General features: G+C 46.5%; 1 protein-coding gene across 1 annotated transcript in view; it reads right to left on the bottom strand.

Moving 5' to 3' along the window:
- Positions 1 to 283: 283 nt before the first annotated feature.
- RBBP8NL (RBBP8 N-terminal like) overlaps positions 284 to 13928 on the bottom strand; it is a 38568-nt gene continuing 24923 nt past the window's right edge. The window contains exons 9-14 of the mRNA XM_083447417.1: positions 13754 to 13920; positions 10385 to 11168; positions 8593 to 8704; positions 6549 to 6610; positions 4187 to 4313; positions 284 to 1032 (exon numbers count right to left, since the gene is read on the bottom strand). Coding sequence (XP_083303543.1) covers positions 902 to 1032; positions 4187 to 4313; positions 6549 to 6610; positions 8593 to 8704; positions 10385 to 11168; positions 13754 to 13920 — 1383 coding nt within the window. The 3' untranslated portion in view covers positions 284 to 901. The remainder of the gene's footprint in view (positions 1033 to 4186; positions 4314 to 6548; positions 6611 to 8592; positions 8705 to 10384; positions 11169 to 13753; positions 13921 to 13928) is intronic.

Raw genomic sequence — 13928 nt, 5'->3', positions numbered from 1 at the left:
CATTTATGTACAATCAGACTGGGTACTTGGCAATACGTAGGTGTTTTTTGTACCATGTGCATATCAAGATCCAGAAGTTTTTCTTTAGTGTGTGGCACCTTTCCCCTCAAATCCCCGCGATGGGGTGAGCTCCCGTTGCTTGGTCCCTGCTTCTGGAACCTTTTGGATTCAGAGTAGTTGCTCTGGCACTGATCTACAGCCCTCTCCTTGTGGATCCACAGGACATTGGATGTCCAGGCCCCTGCAGTGTTGCTGATTTTATAAAAGGAAGAAAAGATAACGGTCCCATAGGGATGGGTTGTATTGGCCGCAGAAGCAACAAAATACCATGTTTTGCAAGTCACCGAAGCTGCCAGGTCTGCTGTAGCTCACTGTTGTCGTCTCTGGTTTGCAGCAGCCCTCCAAAATATCAGGCAAGAGCATTCCCCAGGACCTGATCATTCTAACTGGTATTGCAAGGGACTGAATTTGGGACCCCTGCATGCAGAACATGGTTTCTCTGTCCTTACATTGCAGTTGTCTCTTGATGCAACACTTAATGCATCACAGTGAAGGTATGGCAGGGCCAATCTGGTTGAATGCCAGAGAAGTGGCGGAACCTGGACAAAAGGAACCACAGAATAGCCAAGCAGAACAAACCACCTCACTGCCAAAATCTCAAGAGAATTAACCAAAGAATTCCGTAAAGCTCTCCAGAGTGCCTTGACTGTCAGTAAGTTACTAGTCCACATGAATTCACTTGTCGGTCAGGGATGTGAAGCAATGGCGCCTGAGAAGGCTTGAGCTGTCCTGGTTGATGTCAGTAAGAATAACTGGCCACTGAAGGGCTTCATATCACAGCAGAAATATCTGACACCGGTTCAAGTGGTAGGATCTGCCCCAGCGTGAAAGAACATTCGGGCTATGTCTCTTCGTCTTCATTGTGGCTGGAAGCAGGGCTGCGGTTTGCTGTTTCTTTTAGATCTTCTTGCACGTCGGCTAGGATCTGGGCTGCTTTGCCATTACGCCTGCTTTGAACAGGCTTCTTAAAGGCTGCGAAGAGCAAAAGAGACAAAGGCGTTAGCAGGTTTGCAATGCATTCTGGGATAACGAACTGTGCAAGTTTCGTTTCAGTCTCTGGCACCTCATATAGAAGAGGTGGGCCGAAGGTAGATCAGGAGAGCGATTGCAATAGATCACCAAGTGTGAAATCCAACTTAGGCCCTATTCACCACCTACAATTAAAACAGCACTGTACCACTTTAAAGAGTCACGGCTTCCCCCAAGGAATCCTGGGAACTGTAGTTCGTTAAGGGTGCTGGGAGATGTTAGGTGACCCCCATTCCTTTAGACAGGTACCATTCCCAATCCCTGGGAAGAGATATTGGTTGAAGCAGCTTGCGGAGTCTAAAGATTGGGTTTCCTGAAAGCATCTCCCCCAGTTTCCACGTTAAGAGCCACACAAATGAACAGCTCCCTGTCTATGACTTGGTTGCATGAGGGCCAGATTTCATGGCACTTTTGGCACAGTGCCAAAGATGAGCCACCGTCAACAAAACAAAACAAAACAAAACAGACAATGAGAGTGATGAATGGTGCCATGGCTAGGTTGGGGGCCCTTTCAAGCCCCTTAGTCCTTGGCCAGCGCCCAACCTGACTGATTGTTGGTGCTGGACTTGGGTTTCATCCCTGTCGCAATAATTTCAGTGTTCTTTTTTCCTGGTTGGAAAAAATAAACACAAATGGCTATCCTTGCCCCTGATGCAGGTTCTGTAAAAGCTGGGGCAGAATTCTGTCCTAAATCCTAATCCTGGTCACAGACACTGGATTCAGCATTTCAAGAACCTGCTGCATTGAGAGCAGTAAAAAAAAAGGACCCTTGGACGGTTAAGTCCAGCCAAAGGTGACTCTGGGGTGCAGCGCTCATCTTGCTTGCAGGCCGAGGGAGCCGGCGTTTGTCTGCAGACAGCTTTCCGGGTCATGTGGCCAGCAGGACTAAACCGCTGCTGGTACAATGGAACACTGCGACGGAAAACAGAGTGCACAGGAACACTGTTTACCTTCCTGCCGCAGTGGTACCTATTTATCTACTTGCACTGGTATGCTTTCAAACTGCTAGGTTGGCAGAAGCTGGGACAGAGCAGTGGGAGCTCATCCTGTTGTGCAGATTTGAATTGCCGACCTTATGATTGGCAAGCCCAAGAGGCTATGTGGTTTAGACCACAGCACCACCCGTGTTCCCCTGCTACCTTTGAGAGCGGTAATGTAAAGGCAGATGGGCAGCTGCTTGCAGGCCTGGATTAAATTTGCAAGCACTGGTATTTGAAAATACCAGTGTCCATCCCACCCCACCCCTGCCGCCACTGCCTACCATTGTCTTGCCCTTTGCAATTTTAACCCCTTCTGAGCTCAGCCCTTTGCAGGGAAGGGCCGAGCCTTTTGCCAGAACAAGAAAAAGGAGCTGTCAACATTTTGCGTCCAGGTTCATCAGACCCGTCAGAAAGGCAATGTGATAGGAACAGAAGCTTGTCAAACAAGCCCTCTTGCCTTGCTGACAATATCTCTCTCACATACTCAGTCAACATTGCTCTCTCTAACTCACATGCATACACACACAACCAAGCACACACTTTTTGACTGCGCAAACAGAGCCAGGGGTAGCGCTTTGGGGATGGAGAAAAGTATTTAAACTGTGAAGAGGAAGGGAGGGTTGTTGGTTATCCCCTCCGCCCTTTTTCAAGTGCCCAACCTTTATCCATTTCCTACTTTGTCACCTGCAGGAAATGCCAACACAACACATTCCATTGTTAAGAGGTTTCCCCCTCTACAGGGAATGGGGCTTAACAATAAACACCGTTTGTGAAAAATGCATTCCCTGCAAGTCAATAACATTTCTCCGGAAAGGCTAAGCAAACACTGAACTGTGTACCTAGTGCACCTATTCAATTTACGTGTTGCCAAGCCTTTCTCCTACTCTCTTCTCCCTCCCAGGTTGCCTTGGGCTAACCCTTTGCCAGAAAGCCAGCCTGGCCCCCAGACTCTGGAGTCCTCCCTGCTTGCGTTCCTTATCACGGCGGACTGTATCGCTGTGGACAAACATTTGCATAGCCTGGAATTCAGAGAGCAGAAGAGAGTGCCTGGCCTGTGCATAGGAAAAGCTAGCTCATTCTTTTCTCAAATGAGCCACCAGAACAAACAAAGTTCAGTGGACAGGGGCCACATCCATTTAAAGCGCCATGGTGCCATTTTAGACTGTCCTCCCCCCCAAGAATTCTAGGAGCTGTTAAAGGCGCTAAGAGTTCTTAGGAAGCCTCTATCCCCACTCAGAGCTACAATTCTCAGAGACGGCTCTGTGAAGAGGGATGGATTGCTAAACTACTCTGGAAAGCATAGCTCTGTGAGGGGGATAGGGGTCTCCGAACAATGTAACAAGTGGCAACATAGGCAATTTAAATGTGAATGTGGCCTAAGTAAACAGGTGAAGTGTTATGTAAGACATGAAAAATAGTATACAGTCGACGCTCGGGTTGCGAATGTGATCCGTGCGAGATGCACATTCAGTTGTTAGATTATGCTGAATTAGATAAGATGACTGGAAAGATTAGATACCTAAGAGACCAAAAGTTTACAGAAAACTGGGGGAAATTTGTTAAATATCTGGAGAATATAAGTGATGGTCAAATAACGCTAGAAGGTTTCAAAAAAGCACTGTGAATATGCAAGAGACATTGTTAAAAGGAATGAGATGGAAAAAAGATATAAGTAATGACAATGGTAAAAAAGGAAATGCAGAAACTAATAGTGACTACGAAAGATTTACGGAAAAGCTGAAGGAAGTCCAAAATCAAAGATCTGGAAACTGAAATGTGAAATGTGAATATAATGTATGTTCTGTTTTGTTTTGTTGTAAACTAATAATATTTTTTTTAAAAAAAGAGATGCACATTCGCAACCCGCAGCCTTCGCAACCCACAGTGTTCGCAACCCGCACCTGCACATCTGCGGGTTGTGATTCGGTGCTTCTGCGCATGTGCAAAGCGTGATTTAGTGCTTCTGCACATGCACAACAACCGAAACCCGGAAGTAACCTGTTCTGGTACTTCTGGGTTTTGGCGGTCCGTAACCCGAAAAAACGCAACCTGAAGCGTCTGTAACCCGCGGTATGACTGTATCTCACAATACATGATTCTGAACCCCCTGTTTGTACCCTTTGTCAGCGAATCGTGTCCCCTTTTCCGCTTCTTTTGCGATCTCTGGGTGATCTCAGTTGTGCAACAATATTTTTCTTTCTTGGGAGCCGCTTGGAGGCTTTCATCATCACAAGTGCCCATCACCTAATAGAGGGAAATTATTCAGACATGAGTTGCAGATGTGCAAGTTAAATGTCCCGTAGCATTTGGGAACCCCACCTTCCTTCCTTCAGTTGTGCTCAAGTTTTGCACTCAAAAATCAGGTCTGATCGGAAAAATTCTTTTCCTCCTTCTGTATTCCGCAAACAAGACACACTTTCAACCCTGCCTACAAGTCAAACACAGCTCATTTTGGATGAAAGTCAAGTCCTTTCATAGGTCGTTCTAGGTGAGCAGTGTATGATTAGCCAGAGTGATGCCCTTACCTTTGGCCATGCTAGTTGGATACCCTGGCTATATTAGGATTAAGGTCATAACTTGAATCATAGAGTTGAAAGGGACCACAAGGATCATCTAGTCCAGCCCCCTGCAATGCAGGCATCTTTTGCCCAATGTGGGGCTCGAACCCACAGCCCTGAGATTTACTCTCATGCTCTACCAATTGAGAAACTCAGCTTTGGAAAGACAGCTTCCATTCCTTCCAGCTTTCACCTCCTGTATTTTAACCATGGCACCAGCACTTCATTTTGGGATGTGTCTGTTGCAAGTCTTCCTTTTAGTGATTGGTGGGACTGATTTAGCAGGGACAGCCGAATACATTCTGCTGCCTGGGGCAGAGGGCAAACGTTTGGTGCTCCCCATTGCACATACAGAAGCCAGCTGGGCTGACATGAATCTGACTGGAACACTGGCAATGGGGCAGTGTCTCCCACTGTAGCTGATGCCAGCTGGCTAGCATAGGGGGCACAGGGCAGGTCAGATGCGGCACAAATCTCTGTCCTCCAGCTCAGGGGAATGGACAAGGGGCTCGGCAGGAATGCCTTGGGGAAAATACTCAAATGTCCATCAGAATCTGCCACCTGAGGCAGTTGCTTCACTCTGCCTAATGATTGGGCCAGCTTGCAGCCCAGCTGAATCTCATAAGGCCATGCATCTCATGAGCTGCCCACTTTGTCTCTACACTTGTCTGCCCACATGCGACGTTGGAGCAGGATCCTGGCACACCACATGGAGCCCCCTTTCTCTAGTGGCTTCTCGACTTAGTTGAGAGCATAAGGTTTGATTAGCATTGCCAAAGGTTCTCAGAAGTGGGGAATCTCTTGTTTGTGGCTTAATCAGACCCACCAGACCTCCCCATTTAAACCACGGGGCAGTTTTGCCTTCAACCTAATGTCATATATGACACCAGGCTGGGTAAAGGCATGGCTGGACCAAAAGGGGTTTGCGGTGGCTTCAAAGCCATGTGATGATGATGATGATGATGATAATAATATATTTTTTATACCCTGCCCATCTGGCTGAGTTTCCCCAGCCACTCTGAGCAGCTCCCAACTGAATATTAAAAACACAAACACATCAAACATTAAAAACTTCCCTAAACAGGGCTGCCTTCAGGTGTCTTCTAAAAGTCAGATAGTTGTTTATTGCCTTGACATCTGCTGGGAGGGCGTTTCACAGGGCAGGTGCCACCACCAAGAAGGCCCTCTGCCTGGTTTCCTGTAACCTCACAGTGGGGGAACTGCCAGAAGGCCCTCAGAGCTGGACCTCAGTGTCTGGGCTGAATGGTGGGGGTGAAGATACTCCTTCAGGTATACAGGACCGAGACCGTTTAGGGCTTTAAAGGTCAGCACCAACACTTTGAATTGTGCTTGGAAATGTACTGGGAACCAATGTAGGTTTTCCAGGACCAGTGTTATATGGTCTTAGCGGCCAATCGAAGTCACCAGTCTAGCTGCTTTGATGTACTATATTTTTTCTTTGTATAACACGCCACTGTGTATAAGACACCCCCCCCCTATTTTTTGGGACTCAATATTAAGAAAATGGGGGAGATTGCCCCCGTGTATAAGACTACCCACTTTTTAAACATTTTTTTTTTTTAGTAAAAAAACCCTAGTCTTATACACGGAAAAGTACGGTACTTTGCAAGGGCCAACAACAGCTGATTCCTTGGGTCTTGCATTACACCGTGCCTTGCCTGCACGGTTTGATTTCAAACTGTGCAAGCGAAAAATAGTCATTGTGACATCAGCTGAATGACAGGTGGGCACATTCGGCCAAGTAAACCCAGTGTTGCCCAGTTGCCTCCTAAATGAGTCCCACACTGAGAATGGGTTGTGCTTTGCCAGAAGGTAGACTCTACTTGGTGTATGTGTTGGGGGGACGGGGCAGACAGGTGTATGTGTGGGATGATGAGCAAATACACAAAAGGGAACAAACCTCGCTATCGGATGTATTGGGCTCGTCAGATTCTTCATTGACCGACTCAGAATCTCCGTTACCTAAAGGAAACGATGGCAGATGAAAGATCAGCTGTTGGAGGACTTGCAGTTTTCAGAGGAGGAGCCACACTGAAGTCAGAAAGCAAATGACAAGCAAACAAAACCTCTCTCTCTGTGTGTGTTCCCCCCCCCCCACACCCAGATGTCAATCAGTTGAGAGATCCTTCTCCCTTGATTTGATCTCCTTATATGCAAATCAGCACACAGCTGCCTTTAAAAAACAAAACAAAAACTTTCCCACTAGCACAAAAATCCTGATTCTCTGGTCTGGGCTAGAGCTTCCCAAAATCAAGCCATACAGGCCAACTCTACTTTCCAGCTCAGCCAGTAAAGTTGAAATTACGGATGTGACTTTTGTTGTTGTTGTTGTTGATATAGGAATAGGGCTTTCCCTCCTCATACAATAGGAGGGCCAACCAACCATTTTACTGCAGCACCAAGAAGGAGTGGGGAAGGGTCAAGTTTCTAGTCCTCACAGATGTAGAGAAAATTTTAAAAATGGGGGTTTTCCTGTGGGGGCTATAATTAGGAAAAGCTTGTGATTTCCTTATTGTCTTGAATCAGGGATCATTCCCTTTGCAACTTCCTATCGTGTGCCCATATCTCACTGGTTAAGTACATGGTCTGCTTGCAGGAAGTCGTAGGTTAAATATCTGAAATCTCCAGGTAAAAAGGCCAGGAGGCAAATGCCTGAGACTTTGGAGAGCTGCTGTCAATCACAGCAGACAATACTGATCTAGGTGAACAAATAATTTGAGCAGGTGAGGCTTGCTTGGGTTGATATGGCCACAGGCTAAAGTGAGAAGTTTCTGGTCTTGCTGTCCGAAAAGCCTTACAGGGTGCTGGAGGTTTCGGTTGAGCACAAAGACCTACTGTCTGTTATAATCAAAGTTTACTTAAATTGGAGGCACAGTGTGTTCAAACAATGCAGTCGTCCTGGATATAAGGAGTGAAACTACCGGTTGAGCAATAGAAGTTTCTTCAGAAGCCACAGAACTTAGATGTTGTTACTGAGAGTATTAATTACAACCATTAGGGGAAATGTTTCTCAAGTTTTGGAGTGCAGTTTGATGTAAGAGTGGTTTGGTCAACAAGGGATGTCTACATTTCTTGCTGAAAGAAACGGTAGCTGTGTCAGTCTGTTACAGCAACCACAGAAATAGAGTCTTCTGGCACCTTAAAGGCTAATGGAACTTCCAGTTTGTCTCTATTTTTGGGTGGGATCCAGTCATATACAGGCAAATTCAGGTTGGGCAGTTACAGTTGATTTGGAGGTATTGGGCAGTAAACCCACTTCCCCCCCAAAACCAGACTTTTGGCGATAAGGAAAGTGTCGGGAAAATGCATGGCAAAGTGTAGGGTAACACTTGCTTTGAGGCAACCTCATCCAATGTTCTCACAAACAAGTTGAAATTAAATGCTAACTAAATAGTTAATAGGGACGCGGGTGGCGCTGTGGGTTAAACCACAGAGCCTAGGACTTGCTGATCAGAAGGTTGGCGGTTCGAATCTCCAAGACGGGGTGAGCTCCCAGTGCTCGGTCCCTGCTCCTGCCAACCTAGCAGTTGGAAAGCACGTCAAAGTGCAAGTAGATAAATAGGTACCGCTCTGGCGGGAAGGTAAACGGCGTTTCTGTGCGCTGCTCTGGTTCGCCAGAAGCGGCTTAGTCATGCTGGTCACATGACCTGGAAGCTGTATGCCGGCTCCCTCAGCCAATAAAGCGAGATGAGCGCCGCAACCCCAGAGTCGGTCACAACTGGACCTAATGGTCAGGGGTCCCTTTACCCCTTTACCTTTAAATAGTTAACACCGTCTAATCTCCCAGTGAGCAAATCATGGTGACGATGTTGTTGTTGGCGTCTGTCTGTCTGAAAAGATGACGGCGTGTTTCATGCACCTGGTCCTGCTAACTTGGAAAAACCCTACAACCTACCAAGAGAAATGTTGTTCCCTATCACTGTCTCTCTGAAAGTGCAGGTTACCTGGCTGGTCCACTTTCTGCTTCTGCGCTTCAAAAGGCAACTTTGTCTCTGAATCGGCTGTGGCGTCGCAAGATGCCGGCTTGCACGTGGGAAGTTCTTGTAGTGAAGAGATCTGCAGAAGGCACAGACAGATGTTTGTGGCCAGAAATATAGCAGTTCAACACAAACACACTCACACCAATAACACCCAGCCTCCATCATGGCCACAGACCAGGAATCCTCAAAGGCAGATTCCTCCAACATCTGCAGCTGTAAGGAGACGGGTGTATTTCATGGACTGTCATATGTGGAGCTGTAGCGCACAAGGAGGGATCTCTAGTCAATGAATAGCTAGCCTAGCCTATCAAGACCTGTTAGTTGCTCCAGGACACTTCTGAGTCCACATGTATGTCCTGCCTCAGCTACAGGACACCTCTCCAAGGTGCTGATCTTATGTTCCCCTGCTTACCCACCTCCAGCACAGCTGGGGTGATCAGCTATGCTTGGTGGTGAGTATCTCCATGGACCAAAACAGCCTCCATGGAACATCACACATGACTAGCCTTCCTTCTTGATGAGATGGAGAAGGGATGTAATTGAGTGGTAGAGCACAAATCTTGCATGTAGGAGGCCTGGGGTTCATTTTTCACCAGAAGGCACCTTGGTGGGGCTGGAGTGACCCCTCTCTTAAGTGTTCACAGAACTGCAGTGAATCAGAATATACACTACTTGGCTATATATGCTGGCAGTGTAAGGTAGCTTCGTATGTTCATGAGACCTGTGTTCAAGTCCTGCTAAACACAAGCATCACTGTAAGAGAGAATCATATCGGATTCACAGAATGTGAACCGTAAGTCGTGTCCAGCTCAGACAAGACCCACTGAAATTTATGGACTTTAGTTAGTCACACCCATTAATCTCAATAGGTCTGATTTTAACATTGGATACAGCTCCCACGAGAACATATGAACTGAATGATGCTCATGTTCAGTCAAAGGTGACATGACTGATGCAGCAGACAGATGTTTCCTGAAGAGGACCCATGAAGTGTGGATGATGTAGCCACATCTTTCAGCATCTTTGCATACATATTATGGGACTCTGATTGGGTCTGACTTCATGTGAGTATTCAAAGATGTGACTATGTCATCTACACTTTAAACACATAATGTGCAAAACATCTGCATGCCACATTTGTCCTAGCCCTTTGCAGATATACTAAACAGGTAAAATGTGTGGAGGCCTGGGGGCAAGAAGGCCTTGAGGCAGCTGACTCTCCACCAGATGTATACCTGCTTGTTTCAAGGTCAGAAGAAGCCCATGCAGGGACAAGTGTATTCACACATATGTACAATACAGGAGTAGGATTGGCTGGCAAGTATTTTATTGTGCCATTTTATTGTTGCATTTTATTTATGGATGCATATGTTTTAATGCTTATGTAATTGGTTTCTATACTTGTAAACACTCAGAAGCCTGTTTTGGCATTAAGCGGCATATAAATCCATCTACCCCTCCATCCCTCCATCCATCCTCAATGGTGAACAAGGTGATTTGCTGCTGTGCAAATCAAATAGGCTCTTGCCTAACTGTTGTCCTAGGTCATAGGACAGGTAGGAGGGCAAAAATATTTCAAAGGATAAAAGTGGCATAAAAAACATAAATGGGAAATGGTTTTGTTTACAAACAGAAGTGACATTTGTCCTAGCCCTTTGCAGATATACTAAACAGGTAAAATGTGTGGAGGCCTGGGGGCAAGAAGGCCTGTTCAGAAACAGCCTAACACAAGAACTCTTGGAGCGGTTTCTCTTACCAGTGATGCTGCGAGGTTCTCTTTTGCTCCCACGCTGAGCTGCTCTGACTCTTTGCCCCTGTGGAGACGTTCAGCTGCGTGGAGCCAGGTGGACAAATCACTTTTATGAAGGATGGGGTCTTCAGCTGACCTTTTAATCGGACTTCCAGGCTCCTCTTCCCCTGAGGACGGTTGCCAGTTGGCTGCCTTCAGTTTCTCTCTTCCTCTTCCATAATCTGATAGGTCTAGGGGTACTTCTGTGAGATACTCCCTCATGACTTCTGCCTTCTCTGCTTGCTCCAGTTCCTCCCTGTCGATCAAAAGAAATCGCCCTAGCGTTCCCTCACTAGAGTCTCCTGAACTGGACCTTTCCTTTTTGCACTCCTTGCCTGCCCTCAGCAGGGAAGGCGATCGACGCTCGGTGCAATCTAAGCCGTCTTCCATCTTGGCATTGCATTCCTGCTGTTGCATCAATAAATAACGGAGCTTCTCTTGATGATTAAGAAACTGGAGTCTATTCTCCAAATGGCGGTCCTTCATGTACACCATAGCACCTGGGAGATCGAAGATGGCAGCTTGGTCTTCCCAGTCGTCTTGTGACTTCATTCTGCCTTCTGCCTCTCTGGCCATTAGTAAGCGGTGAGGGAAACCACTTTCCCTGCTGCTGGAGTGACTCTGGAGCCCAAGATGGTGCAAGGCAAAGTGTTGGCCGGGGAGGCAGGATTGCTCCTTTCTGGCGGCAAACTTCAGAGCCTTGTAAGATGAAGCAAGTTCCCGGCAGTCCGATTTGCTGGCTCTTAAATAACTGAAATAAAGCATGACTGTCAATGCTACTCAAAAATCTGCCAAGAGTCACAGGGTAGTATTCAACTACTGTCAGGGCTGGATCAAGGAGTTTTGCTGCCTGAGGGTGCCCTTGTCTTTCTAAGGGAGCTGGGCATGTTTAGCCTGGAGAAAAGGAGGTTAAGGGGTGATATGATAGCCATGTTCAAATATATAAAAGGATGTCACATCTCTATGGGGGAGGGAGGGAGAAAGGTTGTTTTCTGCTGCTCCAGAGAAGCGGACACGGAGCAATGGATCCAAACTACAAGAAAGAAGATTCCACCTAAATATTAGGAAGAACTTCCTGACAGTAAGAGCTGTTTGACAGTGGAATTTGCTGCCAAGGAGTGTGGTGGAGTCTCCTTCTTTGGAGGTCTTTAAGCAGAGGCTTGACAACCATATGTCAGGAGTGCTCTGATGGTGTTTCCTGCTTGGCAGGGGGTTGGACTCGATGGCCCTTGTGGTCTCTTCCAACTCTATGATTCTATGATTCTATTCTATGATTCTATGATTCTTCCCCAAGGCACATACAGAAGCCAATTGGATTGGCAGCTGAGTCTTACCTCAATACTGGTGAAAGGAAAGTATCTTCCACCGTGCTTGAGGGCAGCCAGGTAGTGGAGGGGGTACAAAGCGCGGTACCCACAGCTCTCCCTGCTCCCTGCCCCTCAGCACCTGCTGCCTGAGGCAGCTGCTTCCCTCTGTCTCATCACAGAGCCAGCCCTAACGTGTCCCATTAGTGGAAGGACTTCTGGTTATGCAATGAAACTTCCCCTCTTCTCCTTTCTCCACAGGTACCAAACCCACGTGTACCCCACTTCCCAAATCGGCTGCAGACAGTTGGGAGAACCCCTAAATAGCTTTAGGGGATGCATGGGGGAGAACGTTCTATTGCACAAACAGCGAACCTTGCACTTAGAGAACGAGAGTTTTAGTGCTGTATTGGGAACCGTAATTTGAAATGGTTCAGGCTGCATTCCAGCTGGGTGCTCACTTTCCATTTATTATCCTGCACTTCTGGGAATTAGACTAGATGGTGCTTTGGGTCCTTTCCAATTCTACAGTTCTATGACTCTAGACTCCATAGTGAGTGACTTTGTTTTGGTCAACCAGGACAGAAGGTCGAGGTGGTGAAGCCATCATCTAAGTGCTCCCGATTCACCATGCCATGCTATATTCAAATGTAGTGAACTTAAAGTGCATTGTTCCTTTAACAACATCTAGTCTCCTGATAAATAAAAAAGACAGGAAGCTATTTTTATATGCAGTGACAGCAGCGAGAATATTGATGGCTCAGAAATGGAAGCAGGAGGAGCTACCTACATTAGAAGAATGGAGAATGAAGATGATGGACTTTGCAGAACTTGATAGATTGACAGGAAGGATCCGAAATCGACGAGATCAGAGATTTACAGAAGATTGGGAAAAGTTTACAGAGTATATGCATAATTTAAGTGAAAAACAAATAACGCTTGTAAGCTTTAATGAAGCTCTGTAAAAAGAAATGTTAGAATATGAGTAAAACAAGATTTAACTTACAAAAATAATAGATGGAAGGTTTTCGAAATGTGTAAGAAATTAAGAAGGGAAGGAGTATCAGTCAAGTTGAGGGAAGTCAAAAAATGAGAACGGATGTAAAAAAGATGTATGAATTGTATTAACTTTTTATTGGAAAACTGAATAAAAATTATATATATAACAACATCTAGTCTCCTGATTCCTCTCTCACCTTTGTTTTTTCCTGGGAGAAATCCTGCTGCAGGCCTGCAATAGAAGCCATGCCAGAAATCTGTATATAACCCCTGGTAATAAACCAGTTCCATTACCAACACCTGTGTGGGACCTGAATTCACTGGTCAAGTTTCAACACACAGCACACATCCCATTGCAAGCACTTCAATAAGATGTGTGGGCTGTAGCGCTATACTGGAATCTAGATCTAAAAGCTGTTTCACATGGTGATCTGTCCTCCTTTTCTCCCTTTGCAAGCCAGCAGCAAGGATGTGATCACTGGTGATCACTTTTTCTGTATGCCACCATACACAAAGGATCTAGAAACTTGGTTTCCCACCCCTTCAAATGAAAACTGAAAATGCAAGGGAGAGGCCTGGGATATTCTTGAAGAGACCAGGCAGGCCCTTGTAGCTCACGCACCCTAGACTGCTACTACTACTACTACTACTACTACTACTACTACTACTACTATATTTATACCCCGCCCATCTGGCTGGGTTTCCCCAGCCACTCTGGGCGGCTTCCAACACAATATTAAAATAAAGTAATGCATCAAACATTAAAAGCTTCCCTAAACAAGGCTGCCTTCAGATGTCATCTAAAAGTCTGGTAGTTGTAGTTCTCTTTGACATCTGCTGGGAGGGCGTTCCACAGGGTGGGTGCCACTACCGAGAAGGCCCTCTGCCTGGTTCCCTGTAACCTCACTTCTCGCAGCAAGGGAACCACCAGAAGGCCCTCGGCACTGGACCTCAGTGTCCGGGCAGAACGATGGGGGTGGAGATGCTCCTTCGGATATACTGGACCGAGGCCATTTCTTGAGTTCTTACTTACGCTTCAAAGCTGGGAATTCGATCAGATGCTGGGAGTGGGGGCGTTTCACTCGCAGGGGGTGGGACGGGACTTCCTGGGCAATCCCTTTCCTGAGAGCAAGATCTCGAGCCAGGCCTCAGTAACGCAATTGTTCCGTGCAAATGGTTAGCTATCCTCTGAGAAGAATGCTAATAAC

The sequence above is a fragment of the Podarcis tiliguerta genome, assembly GCF_965153285.1.
Source record: "Podarcis tiliguerta genome assembly, chromosome: 6".
NCBI lineage: Eukaryota > Metazoa > Chordata > Lepidosauria > Squamata > Lacertidae > Podarcis > Podarcis tiliguerta.
Note: the sequence above shows the minus strand (reverse complement) of the source record. Positions and strands in the feature narration are given on the sequence as shown.